Source organism: Phascolarctos cinereus, unplaced genomic scaffold (assembly GCF_003287225.1).
Source record: "Phascolarctos cinereus isolate Bilbo 61053 unplaced genomic scaffold, phaCin_HiC Scaffold_4;HRSCAF=312, whole genome shotgun sequence".
Lineage (NCBI taxonomy): Eukaryota > Metazoa > Chordata > Mammalia > Diprotodontia > Phascolarctidae > Phascolarctos > Phascolarctos cinereus.
This window is the reverse complement of record NW_027555847.1, coordinates 541,144,058-541,163,971: the sequence shown is the minus strand read 5'-3', so window position 1 is coordinate 541,163,971 and position 19,914 is coordinate 541,144,058. Positions and strand designations below refer to the sequence as shown.

The window sequence follows — 19,914 nt, the reverse complement described above, 5'->3', positions numbered from 1 at the left end:
TTCCTCTGCAGTTCCACTTATTATCCTTGATTCTGCCTTCTAGCCCCTGTTTTCACATGATAGCCTTTCAAATATATTAAGACAATTGTCATAGCCTCACTGACTCTTATTTCCTAGGTTAAACATCTCCATTTCCTTTAGCCATTCCTCAGATGACGTGGACTCAAAGCCCTTCACAATTTTAGTTGTCCTCCTCCAGACACTATGCAACTTATCAATGTCTTTCCTGGATCCAGAGTTGAACACAGTGCTCCAGAAGAGGTCTATCCAGAATACAGTGGTTTGGGGTGGGGGTTGTTGTTGTGTCATATCCAACAACTCTCCATGACCCCGTTTGGGGTTTTCTTGGCAAAGATGCTGGAGGAGTTTGCCATTTCCTTCTCCAGCTTAATTTACATTTTAGGAAACTGAGGCAAACAGGGTGAAGTGGCTTGCCTATGGTTACACAGCTAGTAAGTGTCTGAGGCCAGATTTGAACTTAGGAAGATGAGGGTTCCTGACTCCAGGGCCAATGCTCTGTCCGCTGTGCCACCTTGATACCCAGAGCAGAGTACAGTGAGACTATACACTGACTTGTTTCTGGATGTGATGGCCTCTCGCAATGCAGACCAAGATTACATTAACTGGCTTTACTGGCACATTATGCTGCTCACTCATATTCACCTTATAGTCCTATAAAAAACCCAGGTCGTTATCAAAAAACAGTTGTTGTCTCACATTACTTTTCCCATCCTGCACTTAGAAAGTTCATTTTCTGTACCCTCCTGGCATAAGACTTTACAGTTATGTCTATTGAATTATCCTTATTAGATTCATCCCAGTGCTCTGGCTTGCCAAGGTCTTCTTGGAACCTCTCATCCAGGATGTTAGCTCTTCCTCTCAGCTTTATGTAATAAGCTGGGGGCCATCTCTAGTCATCCTGATCTATATCTGGCCACTGCACCCAGATGGCTCCGGAGGAGAAAGTGAGGCTAGTGACTTTGCACAGCTCTCCCTCATGTAAATCCAGTTCGCTTGCATATCAAGGCATCACCTTCCTGATGTCATGGTCCTCTTCAAGAATGAAGGTCAAACAACAACAGCAGCATGTTATAAGCTAATTCAATGAGCATGCCATACACATATGCCTTTATTCAAGTCACTGAAACAAATGCTAAACAGCACAGGGTCAATCACAGGTACTTGGAGCACTCCACTGGAAATATGCTGGGCTGATATCAAACCATTAACGATTACTGTTTGTTTGTAGCCGTCTCTTGTCTAGTCTTCATCTCTCTATCTTCTTCACAAGGACAGTATAAGTCACTTTATCAAATGCTCTGTAAAGTCTAGGTAAAATATATATACAACCTTTCCCTGATTTTACTCATTTAGTAATCTGGTCAAAAAGGTATATAAGATTAGCCTGGCAGGACCTGTTCTTGATGAAGCCACTCTGTCTCTTGGTAATCATCACTTCTGATTCTAAATGCTCATTAACTTCCTCTTTAATAATTCATTTTAGAATTTCCCCAGGAATTGAAGTCAAGCTCACAGGCTTGTAGTTTGTAGACTTTTATTCTGTAGTTTGAAGGCTATTTTTTGAAAATCAAGACATTTTTCTTTCTCTGAGCCTGTTGTATCTTTCCTATTTTCAACAATCTTTCAAATATCACTGACAGTGGGACAGCAATAACAGTTTATCCTGTGGCATATGTCTTTCAATTAATTAAGCATGTGGTTTATCTAAGCCAGGTACTTAGAATTCATCAAGGACAACAATAATATTGTAATTAACAATAGTAATAGCTAGCATTTATATAGCACTTTAGGTTTGCAAAGCACTACACATCTTATCTCATTTGGTCTTCAAAACAGCCCTGCACAGTAGGTGCTAAGCTAAACCAAGGATAAATGACTTGTCCAATAAGTGAATAAGAAAAAAACCTAGCAGATTTGGGGGGAGGACAACATATAAGATGTCGCTGAAGGATTATAGCTTTATTGCTGAAAGGGGTGCTATCCAAACCCCTTTCTTTTTTATACTTTTAATTAAATTTTAATTTTTTCAGTTTATAAACATTTATTTTTCTCTCCATCTAACTTCTCCCTTGGAAAGGAGGGAGGATCCCTTGTTACAAATACATATGTCAAGCAAAGCAAATTCTCATGTTGACCATGTTAAAAACATGTCTCCTTCTGCATATTATTGTGTCACCTCTCTCTCAGAAAGTAGGTAGCATCCTTCCTCATTGGTCCTCTATAATCATGGCTGATGATTACGTTAATCAGACTTCCTAAGTTTTTGGAAGTTGTTCCTTTATACAGTGTTGTCCTCTATAAATTGTTCTCCTGCCTCTGCTCACCTAACTCTGCATCAATTCATACAAGTCTTCACAGGTTTCTATGAAACCATTCCTTTCACCGCTTCTTTTATGGCATAATGGTATTCTATTACATTCATGTGCCCTAATTTTTTAGTCATTCTCCAATTGATGGGCACATCTTAGTTTCCACTTTGCCACAACAAGAACAATCATCATAGATACTTTTGTACCTATAAAACTTTTCCCTCTTTCTTTGATTTCTTTAGAGTAATGGCCCAGTAGTGGTATCACGGGGTCAGAGAATATGCACACTTTGGTAACTTTTGGACATAGTTCCAAATTGTTTTGCAGAACAACTGGACCAATTCACAGCTCTACCAACAGTACATCAAGGGGCCTGCTTTAATACAGACCTTCTAACATTTGTCATTTTTAAAAATTTGTCAACTTTGGCAATCTAATAAGTGAGGAAGGGAACCTCAAAGTTGCTTTAATTTATATTTCTCTTGTTAATACTAATATGACTTTACTAACAAATTTTATCATTTGCTATTTTACTTTGTAAATTATGCTACTGTTTATAATTCTACTCTCTCATTTACTGTGGTATTGGATGTATGTCTCTTTCCCATTGCTTTTAGAGACAGAGACCCTAAAGATGAAGTTACTTGACCAAGGACACACAGGTAGCTGCTACTAAGTAACAGGATGACCATAGGGCAGTCATTTCAACTCATTAGATTTAATACAGTAGTAGGAATCAGCAACACAATCCATGATCCCTTTCAACACTAAAACATTCTGATGTTGAAAAATCAGAGTGAAGTTTGTGCTTTAGTTCAGTTGATGACACAGGGATATAAAGGAAAAGACAAGGTAGATTTTTTGTTCTTAAGAGAGTTTAAGATTAAAGTAGAAGCCTAGGGTCTTTGGAATTGAGCTTTCAGAAAGTTTTCATGCTTCATCTTAGAGCTCCTAATTCACCAAACACTCAAAACCCAAATCTGATCACAAGTCACTTTAACTGATATTGTTGTTATTTCTCTAGAACAAAGGGGCAAAATAGAATGGTTTGCCTCCTTTTCAGTGGCCTTAAGAAAGCAGCAGACATTTGAGCACATAATTGGAAAATGTAATCCATCTGTACTATTTTTAAAATAATCATGTGCTCACCAGAAGTAACACACATTGTTTTTGGTTTTAGGCAATTGGGGTTAAGTGACTTGCCCAGAGTCACACAGCTAGTAAGTGTCAAGTGTTTGGTCTGAGGTCATATTTGAACTCAGGTCCTCCTGACTTCAGAGCTGGTACTCTATCCACTGTGCCACCTAGCTGCCCCCGAAGTAACACACATTGAGGTGGAAGTAGGCATATGTTTGAAGACATAGATAAGGAATGTCTTATTCTCTTCATGCACTGTAACATGGATTTACTGTAGGGTAGATTTAGTATCAAAGTTAAAATTGAATTTTTACCTTCCCCAAAAGACATATGTAATGATTTAGACTTCGCAGCATACAACTTACATGTTAAGAGAAGCTACTTTTATGGCACAAATGCCCTTCTTTGCTACTTACAAATAACTACATTCAAAGACACAAAGCCCAACTGTTGTAAAAATATTAGCATGCAGATGCTCTTGTGTTTTGTTAATGCATTTGATTAAGCACAATGTATTCATTGTTTTCCCTTTTCATTTTGCATTAATTTATATTATGGCACAGAGTATAAAACACAGCTTGTGATTCCCATGTTTTTCACTATTTCTCTTGCTTCTACCACCCATAAGGGCCATTTCTACCATGTAAAATGTAGTTAGGAGCTATCAGTTACAAAATATTATTCCATATTAAGTCCATGATCCTTTTACATTAGCCCACTTAGTGGATATTCAGTAATGTGAAAGATTATGCTAACAAAAATAAGACATAGCTCATTAAAAATGTCTATTTTGATAGGTTTTAATCAGCAGTAATCACAATTTAGACAAAACTATGATATCAAACTATCCTATTTCCCTCCATCTCTTTTTCTCCCTAGTCTTCTTGAGTTGAATGACAAATTTCTAAGTCATATGAGATGAGGTTAATACCTAAAAGCAGTTTTTTCAAACATAACATAAAATTTTGATTCAGACTTCTGGGTTGCTACTGTTTACCAGACTATTTTTGGGTGATGGCATGTGTTGCCAGCTTAAATGTCTGGTGTAGATATGCAACATCTGTTTGAAAATCCTAATTTGCATTGAAAATGGAGTTTGAAATATCAGTAAACAATAAATTTTGTCCTTGTATGGACTCTTTCCCCATATGATTTTGTCCAAGTCATTTGGAACTATTTCTCTTTCATAGAGATAGACAAATAGATAAATGATGTAATTTGTACTTTAACACTTAACCTGAGCAAAATACACAGACAAGTGAAGAGTTGGCTAATTACAAGATAATTTTGGGAAGAAGAAAAATCTAGTATTGATATTTAAAAGCTACTGTATTTTACTTCAGTTTTTCATTTTAATTATCCACATTTTTAACCTGTTAGTTCATCTTTACCCATATATATAAAATATTAACTGATTAACAGATATTCATTATTGTTAACTATGAGCCTTGTAGTAGTTATAAAGATGTTAAATAATATAGTATCTTGTGTTAGAAGCATATTTGTGTATGTATAAAATCAATTTATGAACAGGGACTTAGTAAGTACCCACTCTATGCTAAGCAATATACAGGGTGCTAGAGATACTGTGACAAAAATAGGAAAAAGTCATGCCCTCAAAGAGTTTACACTCTATCTCCTTTGATCTTCACAACCTCTCTGAGGTGATTAATGGAAGTATAAGTTTGATTCAGTTCAATTCAGTTAACCAAATGAGATTGAAGAGAAGCCTCATGGTATAATGAAAAAAAAATACTAAACTTGGAATCCCAGGATATGAGTTCAAATCTTAGCTCTACAACCTATTATCTGTGAGGCCTTGGACAAGTTATTTAACTTCTCTGGGCTTCAGTTTCCTTACCTATAAAAAATGAGGGGGTTATACTAGATGATCTCTAAGGTCCCTCCCAGTTCTTTATATCTGATTCTATGATTAAATAACAATGTAAATTTCATTTTTATATTGATTTAAAGCTTTTCAAAGCTTTTTACATATATTATCTCATTCAAGCTCAAATAGTTTTGGGAGGTAACTACTTTATATATTATTTTTCTTTTACAGATGAAGAAACTCAGAGAAGCTAACTAATTTCCCCATGATCATACAGTTAACTTCAAAAATAGGGTGAGATAATGAGGTTTTTAAAAAAAAAGAATGGGGCCAGCTAGGAGGCCCAGTGAATAGAGCACTGGCCTTGGAGTCAGGAGGACTTGAGTTCAAATCTGACCTCAGACCAAACACTTGTCACTTACTAGCTGTGTGACCCTAGGCAAGTCACTTAACCCCAATTGCCTAAAATAAAAAGGATAAGACTATCCTGTCCCTCAAGAAATACATAGACTTATTTTGGAAAAAAGCAACCTAACGTGTACTCCCTCTTGAGTTACTTCCCCAGCTCTCATTTGTCTTAGCAGACTGGGTCTCCATAGAGTGGCTGACTACTTCTCCCCTCAGGGTTTTAGGAGTAATCCTGAGGAATTGAGGTTTACTGTTGCCTATACACTTTCATTTAGGTTGTTCTTCCCCACTATCAATGAACTAGTTGGCACCATTTACCATTTTTTAAACAAAAATATGGTAGGGGCAGCTAGGTGGCACAGAGGCCCTGGAGTCAAGAGGACCTGAGTTCAAATCCAGCCTCAGACACATAACACTTAATGAGCTGTGTGACTCTGGGCAAGTCACTTAATTGCTCACCCCCCAAAAAAAATATATATGTGTGTGTGTGTGTGTGTGTGTGTGTGTGTGTGTGTGTGTAGTTGCTCACCCAGAAAATATGGCAAGGACAGAAATTGCAAAATATCCTCCAAGCAAGGGGCACACTCTTGTTACATATAAATTCACTCCATTGGGAAAGTGAGTTCAAACTTGAAGTATACATTTAGGGAATACGTGGAATTAGGGGTGCCCCATGATTAATGGACCTAGGGGCCCTTTTCTTTCCTTGGAGTCACCACCAAATTTATTTCTGGGTGTAGTCTCCCCAGAGCATCAGTTGCTCTCATATTTGGCTGAGCTAGCTTCTTGCAGGTTGCAGGCTCTTGGTTGACATCTACTGATGGACTAGAATAGGCAGGTAGATCCTATGAACTGGCTCATCACTAGATTCAATTACTGCTGCTACCATCTCTGCTGGTCTCTGTTATTTAATCTAGTAGTGCATGGTTCTTTCAGCCTTTCAAAGGTCACAGAGTCATAATATGAACCATTCCATCTCCAGATTCTCATTCACCTGTAATTAAGAGAGAATAAATTCACCATGCATTCAGGACACATGGCAGCCAGGTGGAAGAAGAGACTACTTCTCCCCCATCTAGTGGTTCACAACAGTCCTCTCCATTTAAAAGAGATCATCTACTTGAACCTTTTGTACCCTCAGTTTAGGCTCGGCCTTTCCTATGTCATCATTCCTTCTGGTTCCTCAACCAAACAGAAAACTCTTTTTACTTCACAGTACTGGCCCCTTTCACTCATGGCCAGAAGGAGGCTTGCCAAACTTTCTTATGTTGGATGAAACCAGGTAGGAAATATTGTGCATGCTCTGATAACACACCTGGGAGGACCAATTGAAACCTACTCTGAAGACTGGACCCTTTTGGCCATTCCCCCATTATGCTGCCATGAAATGTTTAAGATCACCTAATTGATATGTTAGGAGCTAAAAATATAATAGAGGAAAGAGAAATCAATGCAAATTAGAGAGAGAGGTGATGGATGGATAAATAGATAAATAGATAGATATCTGGAGAGATACAACATTTATTCAGTGCTTGCCATATGGAGTTGACACAGAAGGTTTTATTGTAGAAGTAGGTCTTAAATTGGACAAATGAGAGCTGATCACAAGTGGGATATAAAAGATGAAGAAAAGAGAAGAGTCAAAAATGATTATAAGGTCTCTAACCTGGGAGACTGAAGTAATGGTTTTACAACTACCAGAAATGAGATCGTGAAAAAGGGAACAAATTTTGGTAACGTGAAGGAAATTTGATTTGAGTTTGTTTTAAGGTGGTGTGGCATAATTGCAAGACAATTGGACTTGGAGTCAGAAGGGATCTTGGGTTCAGTCCCCACTGTGATACAGTACGTGTGAGACCATGGACCAGTCACTTAATCTTTCTGAGCTACAGCTTCATCATCTTTAAAAGCAGAATAATGATATATTTTTTATCTACCTAACAGCACTTCTCCTAATTGGTTTCCCTTTCTCAATTCTGCTCCATATAGTTGCCAAAGTGATCACTCCCCTTCTCAAGTAGTTCTAATGGCTTCCTATTGCCTTTAGGATAAGACAGAAACATGTTTGGCATTTAAAGCCCTTTACAGTCTGGTTCCAGTCCACCTTTCCCAGACTTATTATACATGTATTCCCCTTCATGCACTCTCTCGTCTAGTCACAAACTAGCTTCCTTGCTGTTTTTCCCATGTGACTTTCTATCCCTTGCCTTTATATATTTGCATGGGCTGCTCTCTATATCTGGAATGCATCCCCTCCTTATCTTTACCTGTTAGAATCCATAGCTTCCTTTGAAGCACAGCTCAAATGCTACCTTCTACATGAGACCTTTTCTAATGCCACTCACTGCTTGTACTCCTCCCCCAAAAATTTAATGTGTATCAAATATACGTGTGTGAATTTGTATATATACATATATATGTATGTATATATATATGTTTGTGTGTATATGTGTGTGTGTATATATATATGTGTGTGTGTGTATATATGCCGTATTTACTTATAAGTGGATATGCTGTTCCCCCACTAAAGCATAAGCTTCTTTAGAACAGGTACTCTTTCATTTTTAAACTTTGTATCCCCAGTGCTAAGCACAATGCTTGACTTAATAGATGTTTATTGATTGACTGATTGATCAAATGACATAATATCCATAAAGCACTTTGTAATGCTTAAGGTACTGTGTAAAAGTCATCTGTGTTCAGTATGAGAAGTGTTGAGCTTGGAGTGATAGTAGACCCTCTAAGTAGAAATGTAATATATGCCATTGGAAATTTGGGACTGAGTATAGATGAAAGGTGATGATTGAAGATATAGATTTAGGAGTCATCACCACAAAAACTGGAAAATAGATGACTTCACAAATGTTGATAGGTTGGACAGAGAAGAACAGAGGTCCAGGGACATTGACTTTTAAGAGGCAGGATCATGGAATCATGGAAATACCCTCAGAGTTCAACCTCTTATTCAGTTCATATCTCAGTAAGAGTCTTTTCTACATCAGACCTGACAAATGGTCATGTAGCCTTTGCCTGAAGACCTCAAATGAGAGAGAAACCACTACCTCCCAATGCAGCCAACTTCCACTTTTGGAGGGGTCTGATTCTCAGGAAGCTTTTTCCTTACATCCAACCAAACCTAAGTCTGCCTCTGCAATTTCCATCCAACACTCTTGTCTATGCTCTCTGGGCCCAAGCACAACAAATCCAACAATTCTTTCACATCACATTCCATTCCATACTTGAAAACAGCTATCACATATTGCATACACACCCCCTAAACATACACACATATCTCCTGTGCTCCAGGATTTATATAATCTGCATCTCCAACTGACAGGCCATAATTTTTAATCCCTTCACTATCATGATTCCACTCCTCTCAACCTGTTGCAGCAAATCAGTGTTCTTCCTGTAATGTGGTACTTAGAATTGAACACACTATTGCAGGTGAGATATGACTAAGGGCAACGTACATTAGCATTCTCACCTCCCCAGTCTAGATCTGTGATCTGTTAATGTAGCCTAAAATTGCATTGACTTTCTTCCATGCCAATTACATTATTAACTCATATTAAGCTTCTGGTCCACCAAAACATCCAGATCTTTTTCAAATTACTGTCTAGCCATGACTCCTCTATCTTGTACTCATCAAGTTGATTTTTAACCCAAAAATAAGACTTTATTTCTGTTTACCTCTATTATATAAATTTTCTTATTCAATTTGGCCCAATGTTTTGGCCCATCAAGATCTTTTTGAATCTTGACTCTGTCATCTAGTGTATTATCCATCCCTCCTAAGTTTGATGACATTTTCCCAAATGGGGTCAGAAAGAGTTGGACAAAACTGAAAAATGACTGAACAATAGGTCTGCATAATTCAAATCACTCAGGAAAACATAAAAATGTTAAAACTGCAGAAAAGCGAAGCATTCATCCATCCCTGAGATTCTCCCCTTTATCTCTAGAAAGAATAAGAGAAGTAATTAATAGGACAGGAGCAATTGGAAGCAGAGGAAGAGAAATAAGAAAATTCAGTGTCATGGAAACCATGACAAAAGATACTTTCAAGAAGCAATCAATTGTGTCACATGCCCAAGTGAGGTAAAGGAGAAAAAGGAAAAGGAGAAAGATTTTAAAAAGAGGGTCCCTTAACTTGTTTAAATGATATCATTGGTAACAAGCTATCTGATGGGGATAGGTAGGTGGCACAGTGGATAGAGCACCAGCTCTGGAGTCAGGAGGACCTGAGTTCAAATCCGGCCTCAGATACTTGACACTTACTAGCCTGGGCAAGTCACTCAACCCCTATTGCCTCTCAAAAACAAAGCAAAAAAAAGTGTATGGAGGAATGAGCTATTTGAATATACTGGTGAATGTGAACATCAGATTGCCAGAGTTTGTTTTTTACTCTTTGATATTAAAATACCTTTTAATTTATTAGAACATTAACTAATAGTACCATGAAAGGTTAGAGGTTGAAAGAACAGATATAGGATACCCATTTTACATGTTTTGGAAGTAAGAAGAAAGTAGAAAAATTCAACAGTAGCTACAAAATGGAAGACTTAGAATAATCTTCCTTTTAGTTTTCCTCCAGAAAACTTAGAATAAAGGCAGATAGTCCCAAGGCCTCGATGTGATAATACACAATGAACTGATTCAAGAGAAGAAGCACTTTAAATTCAGAATTACAAGTTTCTGTGGAGAGCATTACATGGCTAGTTCACAGGCTCCTAGATTTGGATCTAGAAGGGAATTTAGAGGTCATCTGGCCCAGCTCCATCATTTTACTCGTTGAGAAACTGAGGCCCATGAGGTGCATACACATATTAAATGGTAAAGCTAGCATTTTATGGATACTGATTCCAAATCCAGCATTCTTTCCTCATACCAGGCTGTTTTCTTCCCAAGGTGCATCAATGTCTTGAAACAATGTTGCTTTGAAATGTATGTATGAATGAATGTGTTCAGGCTCTTAATTCTCTCCAAAGTTCTAACAGGTTCCTATTTGATCACAAATTTTTGTCCTTCCATTTCTATGCACTCCTCTTGAACCTGCCCTTTACCACCATTGGAACCCTTCCATCTTCCCTGTTCTCCCACTCCATACCCTCTGCTCCTGCTTCCCTTCCATCCCTGCACACTCTTGACTCCAATTTCAGCATTGCACTGCCCCCCCACTCTTAAATTCCCCTCTCTCTTGTTCTACCATACTACTTCCCTGTTAATCTGTAGCTATTGGTAAATCCCACCATTTTCTGTTCCTATTCCAGAGTGTTGCTAGAAAAAAGTCACAAAACTTTGCCAGCTGGATCCATTAGAAACTGAACTTGGCTGTCATGGTAATCTATCCTCAAACTTCATAAACCTCACCCTGTCCACCACCCTTCCCTCAGCAAATGGCATTGTCTTACACTTTATCTAAAAGATTGAGCAATTGAGGGTCAGTGCCTTACTGAGAGTCAACAGGGCATAGTGGAAAGAGTACTGGACCTAGAATCAGGAAAGACTTTTTTTCCAATCTGGCCTCTTAACCATTTCTAGTTATGTCAGCTTCCTTATCTGTAAAATGTGAATAATACCTAGTGTCAGTCTATTTGTTGTGCAAATGAAGTGAGATAGTGTGTGTGATATGTGTGTATATACACATATATATGTGTGTATATGTGTGTGCATATATATATAATATTATTTCCTCTCCCTCATAACATTCTTATCTTCTTCCCCTATTGCATAAGGCAGCCCTTCTCCTTGTCAAAGCTAACATTTACATTTGTCCCACTAATCTCAGCTGTCCATTGTAATTTGACTTCTTTCCCTACCACTCTGCTGAAACTACTCTCTTAAGAGTCACTAATGACCCCTTAATTGCCAGAATCCAGTGGACTCTTCACAGTATTCAATCTTCTTGACTTTTCTGCATCTTTTGATACGGTTGAGACAATCAATGTGCATTTATCTAGTACCTAGTAGTTGTTAGACACTGTGCTATGCATTGGCGATACAAAGACAAAAATGAAATATCACATGATCTCAAGAGGTTTATGTTCTATTATACATTTTATCTAGTCTGCTCCTTGACAGTGCATCCAGCTTTGGCTTCTGTGACACTGGTCTGTCCTGAGTTCAAATCCAACCTCAGACATTTACTAGCTGTGTGACCCTGGGCAGAACACTTAACCTCTGTCTGGCTCAGTTTCCTCAACTATAAAGCAAAGAAAATAGTATCTATCTCACAGAGAGGTTGAGAATTATTTGAGGTGTTATAAGTGATAATTAGTTTGAAAACCTGTAGATAAATTATATAGGCCAAAAGACATAGGAAGAGAGTAATTTAGTTGAAATTGACTTCTTTTCTCTAAAACCTTTGAGGAGCATGTCCTCAGGAGAAATATAGCTTTTTAAAAAAAAAAAAATTTAAGTTGACAAATGGTGGCACACAACATGAAAAATCCCTGCCACCTTTGAACTCTGCCAGTTGACTCAGTTTCATGGTGAGGATTCTATGGTGATCACTAAGAATCATTAGTTTTATGAGAGAGACCAAATATTGGAGTTTGGGGACTCAGGAATCCCAAATGTCTTCTTCCTAAGACTACATTAAAATGGAATGGCAGAATAAATACAAAGTTGAATATTTAACTGGGAAACTTTCAAGTGTTCGATGTGATTATCTGTTAAGGAGGCTATTTATATATTTTTAATGTGTGTGTGAATAACTTTTGAGCAATAATTATGCAACACCATCATAATAAAATTCATCAATGTGTCTGACCCACCTGAATATGCTTATATCAGCATTCTAAAGGATGTGTTTGATAACTTTTTGTTTCATTAGGAAACTGTACTGCATCTTACTCAGATTTTCACTGGTTGATTCTTAGGCTCTACTTCTGCCAAAGTCCCCCAACAGAGTGCTTAATTCTAGGACAATTTTTCAAAAAGCAGCTTAGGAGGTGGGGTGCAATTTCATGCAATGACCCATATTCTATGGATTTTGTATGAAATAACTAAGTCAAGACAAGTCAAAGAAAGCAGCATTGTTCCAACGCCCTGTTTTTCACAGGCCTGTATTCATATCTCATCCTTGTTGTTTGCAGGAGAGGCAGATGTGAACCAGAACAATGGACCCTCCTCTAAGGGCACAGCGGTGACAGACTCCAAGAGTACAGCGGACCCAAAGAATGCCTGGACCGAGGCCAACCCAGCTGACACCGTGGGTCGCCCCCACTTGATCCGCCTCTTTTCCCGAGATGCTCCAGGAAGGGAGGACAACACCTTCAAAGATCGGCCCTCAGAGTCAGATGAGCTTCAGACCATCCAAGAAGACAGTGCACCAGCTTTGGAAGGCTCAGAGTTGATGGCTTCACAGAAAAGATCTTCTCAGAGGCACGGATCAAAATACCTGGCAACTGCAAGTACCATGGACCATGCTAGACATGGATTCAACCCAAGGCACAAAGACACGGGTATACTTGACTCACTGGGCAGATTCTTTGGAGGTGACAGGGATGTGCCCAGGAGGGCCTCAGGCAAGGTGAGCTCTGAGGAATAGAGGGACCACAGCAAAATGTGTGCTCATTCATTTTTAAATTAAGAAAGCTAAGAGAAAGGAAAAAAAGGAAATAGTTGAACTAAGTCACTACCTTGGAGCAAGAATTAATTTAACCAGCAGGCAGTGGGTACTCACTGGGCTTTATGCAATACTGCTTGTTGCTTAAAAAATTAATTAATTAATTGATTGATTAACAGAGTAGCACAAGGGAATGTTCTTGGCTTGCTGCTTAGAACATTTTCACATTTTATCCAGTCCTCCACCTCATGAGGGCTGGAAATCAGGGTGAGTCCAGGAAGCCTGATAATTTTGTGAATCTCCGTTTTATAGTAGGGGATAGAATCTATGGGACAGGATTCTTGGGCAATGCAGAAAGAAATTACCGTGTGCTTTGGGGGTTTTTTGTGATCATTATTCTACTCCCAACATACCCTGATTTGTGCTTTTCTCATCTCCATTGCTTGTTAGAACAAATTATGACAGCTTTCTTCTGACTTTGCAATGACAAAAAGAGGAATTGGAGGAGGTCTGTTGAATATACTCCTGAAATCTCTGATATGTTATATGTAAATCTGCTTTTTTTCTTTCTCATCTGTTAGTAGGAGGGAGAAATGTCTATATGTGTAAATCTTAAGTGTATTATTCCATAAATGGAACCATAGAATTTGTGACCTTTAGTGAATGAAAATATATAGTTAGGAGACAAAACTGTATGCCAAGAAATGCACCTGTTGTGCAGCACAAGGAACACATAGGCATGTAATGTTAGCCTGGATGGAGCTCCCTCTTCTTGCCTTTGAAGGCAGGGATGAACTGAAAGGTCTGCAGCTGTTACTGAACTAAGGAGCTGGTTCCCAGATAGCAGTTCAAATATTTTTTAAAGTGATTTTCATTTGATTTCTGAATGCTGAGCTTTTGTTTGTTCTCAAAATAAGTGCCTGAGTATTGACAACTGTCTCTTAGAATGTAACTTTCCCATGAGTGTATACTGTGTTTATGACAGTGTTTTTTTGACCTGCTTTTGAGGCTTTGAAGGAATGTTAACAAAAAAAATCTAATTCCTTCCTGAGTAATAACATCTCTCTCTAAAGACGATAGTAGTGGTGACATAGTAGTTATTATTATGGGTAGGAAGATAGGAAAGTATCTTAACATTACAAAGGTGAAATTCCCTTCATGCTACACTGAAAGTTTTTTAAATTTGGTTCAAGATTTTGAAGGTAATGCTACAGTGCTTCATTGTAATAGTGTATGCTATTAGAAGTCCATTGTAATCAATAAAAGGTGTACACTGGGCTTTATGTATGCATGCCAATTTCATTTTTGTACTGGAACAGCAAGTGCATTCATTTCTGCAATAGGTCTGTGCAGTGCCAAGACCACTATAAGCATGGTGTCTGTCATCTCTTTTATTTGTAAATTACACTCAGAATAACCCAACTGCTTATTGAATTCATTTTCTGGTTACTATGCTACAGGGGCTATTTAAGCGGGCTTTTTCTGAGGCTTTCTTGGACTGCCTCCCTCCCCCTGCAACAGTAGTCATGATATCTGACCTACTTTTAAAGCTGATGACAATTTGCAGTGGTTTCCAAAGAACAACTCTTAAACCACAGTAGATTGCTGTGGATTCAGGCTGACTAGCTCAATTCTTGCCATTACATTAAGTACTATATTTTAAAAATATCACCAGTTTTGAAACTCACATTTTTCTTTGTTGCTCAGGGGAGCAGGTAAATTGTATTTAATCTTACACATGAAAGATTAAGCAGCTGGGTCTTACATATTAGAAAATAAATTTCATTTCTGTAGCAGTGGTTTAAGCTGGATAGAAGTTGTGGCTTTGTTTTTAAGTCATTGTGAAAATTTACCTCAAATTCAATCTGTACATATACATTTCAAGATTTAAGCCTGTGCTGTGCTTACATTCTGGTAAATCTTTGGTAATTGGTCATTTGAATGCTGCCAGTGTCTGAAGGAGTCATTCTCAACACAAAAGACTACTTATAGACTACCAAGTATCCTGGATGAATCAAAATTTTCTAACAGATCTTTTCTTTGTTCTTTGTTCTTTTTTTTCTTTTCTTTCTTTTTTTTTTTAGCTAGGCAATGGGGGTAAGTGACTTGCCCAGGGTCACACAGCTAGTAAGTGTTATGTATCTGAGGCCGCATTTGAACTCAGGTCCTCCTGACTCCAGTGCCAGTGCTTTATCCACTGCACCACCTAGCTCCCCCCTTTTCTTCTTAAAAAAAAATCAAACATCCTTTAAAATAGCTGCTTTCTAATGTTTGAATACCAATTCTAGCAACTGTGGAATGTTGGCTGTGGGTGATTTTTGGACCATCATCTAAGAACATCAATAATTTGTTAGAATTTATAGCTGCAGAAACAGGCAAGTTCATTAACCCCACGCCATTAAACAGTTCAATGGAGTATCATTGGCTGAAAGTGTAGAAGTATTGGCAATATTTGGTTAGCCTCAACTCTTATGCTTTAGATTACTTGCTTATTTTGAATAATGGAAAAGTAAGCCTAATATAGCTATGCTCACAGAGCCATTGTGAGACTCTGGTGTATTTATTGGTGGTGATGAGTGATTAGAGTCATGGTGGTGTTGATGGTTTGTTTTTTGTTGTTGTTTTTGTTTTTGTTTGTTCTCCCTAGAAAATGAAACCAGGATCATATTAATGATTAATCTAACTGATATGAAAATATGTCAGAGTCTTCAAGACTTTCTAAAATCAAGACAACTGGAAAGGGTAGCTGTGGTCACTAACCACATCCCCACATTGGCCAATTTTTTTTTTCCCCAGCACTTGTAAAATGAGTGGCTATAATAGCAGCAAAGCTCACTTTACAGCAGAACTACAAACCACCCCACTCGTGAAAAAAGTATCTGTTTCAGAGGAGTTTGATGTTTAGTTGATTAGAAGATATCTCCCAGTGACCAGATTTTGCACTAAGGCACTAAAAAGGAGTCAGTGTATTGGTTTGTTTGTTTTGCCCTGATCTCTTCCTCTTCCACCTCCCTCCCAGTGACCATATCGTGGTGCCACTTGGTGCCATGTTCCCGAACTACCCACACCAGGAACATGGAATGTACTAACAACACTTGCCCTTTGTAAGGCCGATGAGAGCTGACATTCAGGGAAAGTGCATTACAAATTCCCTGATTAGGCATATTCTTTTGATGAAGCAGGTTTAACAAATAACAACCCCCTTTGTTGTAAGAGAAGGGAAAAGAATGACTCTTGTTCCCTTGAGGGAAGAGATTCTCCCATCTGCTGGAATGTTGGAACAATACAAAGAATGGGTAGGAGTTTGGGGTAAAAATAAAATTTAACTCGGCTTTTCTATTGAAGGAGATTGCCTCCCTAACTTCAATTTCTATCTGTCTTTTCATTGTACACCACCCATTCCAAATGCCATGCCAATTGACCTCATACTAATCAGTTCAAACATGACTAAAGCTTGAAATATTACATATAGAAAAACTGAGTTTGTTTGTTTATCTGAGACTAGTTAGATAAAACCATAGTTATTGCCCTTGGAGCAAGAACAATTAACATATCAGAGTACAGGAAATACATACTCCCCATCATTGTTAAGTGACTTCTTTTTCCCTGTTTTAAAACTACATTTGTATTGGGGTGGGGTGAGAAAAAGCTTCTAAGCTGAACAAATTTTTCTCAGCTGTGTTTTATTTTCCTTAAAATCTCTGTGTAAAGTAAGCCTTTTTCAGGTGCTTTCTATATTCTGTTGCTATATTATGTCTTTATGAACTTCAGCACATAGGACAAGAACATTTTCCTTTATTTTTTTTAATTTTGCCAATATATAGTGCACTTTCAAAAGCATCTTTGCAAATTAATTCACTTGAATTTTTTTCCTGATTTATTTCCATTTATTTCCTGCCCCAGTTGGTTTTTGATTCCATGATATGAGGCTTATGTTAACATCATGCTGCCTCTTCTAAGTCTTGTGGCACGGAACATTGTAGCATTTGAGAATAGCTTAAAGAACATCAATTTTGAAACTCTCAACAGATCACTTCGATATAAATTCCCAAGCCTAGCTTCATCAGCTTATTTGTCATCTTTTCATTTTTCTGCTTGGTGAGTGGAGCAACATTCATCATTTTAATATTTTATTTTTGTTATGTTTTTTTTTGTTTGTTTGTTTGCTATTTTGCTAATATTGGTATCGTCTACCAGGCGTCATTCTCTTCTCTCCTGTACAGTAGTGTATATGGCACAAGATTGATTCCTGCAATTAATGGGCTACAATGGGTAGTACACAGCAACTCAAAGCATGTGTTTGCCAGAGGATTGCTGTGAGAAGTCCTTTTAAAGTAACAAATGTCTGGGGTGTTGTTTTATCCACTAGCCTCGCACAGATATTTTTGAAGTTTCTTATTGAATTTCCTCGTGAAGTAATGTCATCTTAAAGAAGTTATTGATCAGTGGTTACCCAAAACTTTGGCTCAGCTGCCAGAAATTAACTTGTCTTTCCGTTACCTCAGTTGCCTATTGTTATTTAAATAGAACACAGTTAAAACAGACTTGATTGTCATTATATGGGCTGTTTATTTGGGTATATTTGCTGTTTAAACGGCAAGCATGTAAACGACCTCTGTATTTAATGGTACTAGCTCTGTGGCCATTGTATTACAATGTGATTTTGGTTTGATTCTTTGCTTTATAATAAGCTTGTGCATTTATTAAACTGTTTAACAGAAATGGTGTACTAATTGCTTCCTTTTTAAAAATCACTTGATTTGGTATAACCACAACAACAAAAACCCCATTCATTCAGGACACCAGATGACTTCCTTGGCTTTCGAGTTGTATTTTTATGACCTCAAGATATATCTTATCAACCACTTAGAAAAAGAGATGAGCATTTGTTGGTTATAATGGTCTAACCTCTAATCACTTTTATGAACTTAAATCAGAGTATTTCACAGATTCCTTTATGCATTATGTATTTACCATCATCATTTTTGTTCACATCAACAATTCTGAGTGTTCAAATAGTTGTCATTATGGCTGTATTTTTAACAACAACATTTGTTTTCAAGCTGTTTAGTACTAATTTGCATTACAAAATGCTCGTATTCTTGTTCTTAACATGCCGCCTTGCAAAGTAGTGGTACAATAAATACTTATTGAATAATTTTGAATGAATGAATGAATGACCTCATGGTCCAGCTCTGTGAATAAATATTTTTCTCTGGCATGAAAGGCAATGAGAGGCAGCCTGATGTAGTGCATAGAAAGCTAGCCTTGGAGTCAGGAAGACCTGGGTTCAAGTCCAGCCTGTGACTCATAACTAGCTGTGTGACCATGGGCAAATCACTTGACCTCTCAGTGACCCCAGGCAACTCTCTAAGGTTATAAATCAGAGACAATTCCATAGGATAATAAATATTAAGCTGGAAGAGACCTAATAGATCATCCAGTCAAGCCTCCTCATTTTACAGATGAGAAAACTGAGACCCAAACGGTTTGGAATTGCCCATGGTCATGCAAGTAGTAAATGGCAGGTCTGGGATTTAAATTCAGACTCTCATTCCAAAGTCTCTTTCTCCCACCCCTTGCCCAGAGAGTTTGAAAGAGAGACATTCAAGGCTCATTGAGGTAGAACTAGAACTAGAGGTAAATAGCATAGTACTCTTAGATAATTAAGTGTGCACTCTGGACCCATCACAAAAGTAAATAGCAAACAGTCCTGGCCAGGGTCACTAATTTTCCTCTATGGGGTTAATGACTTACTAATAGGCAATTCTGGTTGGCCAATGAAAGTCTAAGTTTGATTTCTGATTGCCCATTTCATTATTTTTAAAAGGTAGCTATCAAAAATATTACCTTGTTGAGAGACTCTAGGAGAGCTATTTAGCAATTTAATATTTTAAACTAGACTGGTTCATATATAAAACTCTGGTTTATTTCATATATTATATGTTCACCTCAGTGTATTTCTGTAATAACCATAGATTTTAAATACCTTGAAATCTACTCTATCCTACAAAAATCTTAAAAAGAGTAAAGAAGTGCTTTTCTGATATAGTATTATAAACCTGAGCTAAAAAAAAAAAAGATGATACAACATAAGTTGGGAATCCTGGCCCTGATACCCTCTATCACTGCCTCAGGAAGGTTTTGGTTAATGTTTTAATCATGACATGACAATGAAAAGGCACTGCAGTATAATGAAAAAGCACTCAATTTAGAGACAGAATATCTATGTGACCTTGGGCAAGTCACTTAGCCTCTTTGGTCATCAGTTTCTTCATCTGTAAGATGAGGAGGTTAGACTGGGTGACTTCCAAGATTCCATCCAGGTCCATACCCTATGATTTTTTCTTCTTGGTTTCCTAATTCTATTACTGAAAGGTGTCTGGTTTTCAGATATACCCTGATAAACTCCACAAGAAATAAAACATCTTCCTATGAAGTAAAACAGAGATGGGACAGATATTTATTTTAATTTTTGTGCCAGGCACTTTGTAGGCACATGAGACTGATGAAGTCATAGTCATGGGTTAGCATCAAAGAGAAGGAGACTGTTTCCCAGCCACCCACAGCACTCTCTATCTTGTCCAGCTCTCACACATGGGGGACCAGGCATGAGATTGTAGATGGTCCAGCAC

The 19,914-nt window shown here is 37.7% G+C and overlaps 1 protein-coding gene across 9 annotated transcripts in view; it reads left to right on the top strand.

The window, feature by feature from the left end:
- MBP (myelin basic protein) overlaps nt 1-19,914 on the top strand; it is a 218,308-nt gene that overhangs the window by 153,306 nt on the left and 45,088 nt on the right. For all 9 annotated transcript variants that reach the window (XR_002324623.2, XM_020986923.2, XM_020986922.2 and 6 more), the window contains exon 4: nt 12,807-13,243. Coding sequence is in view for 8 of the 9 variants with exons in the window: in XM_020986923.2 (XP_020842582.1) it covers nt 12,807-13,243 (437 nt within the window). In the remaining variant the exon portion in view is untranslated. The remainder of the gene's footprint in view (nt 1-12,806; nt 13,244-19,914) is intronic.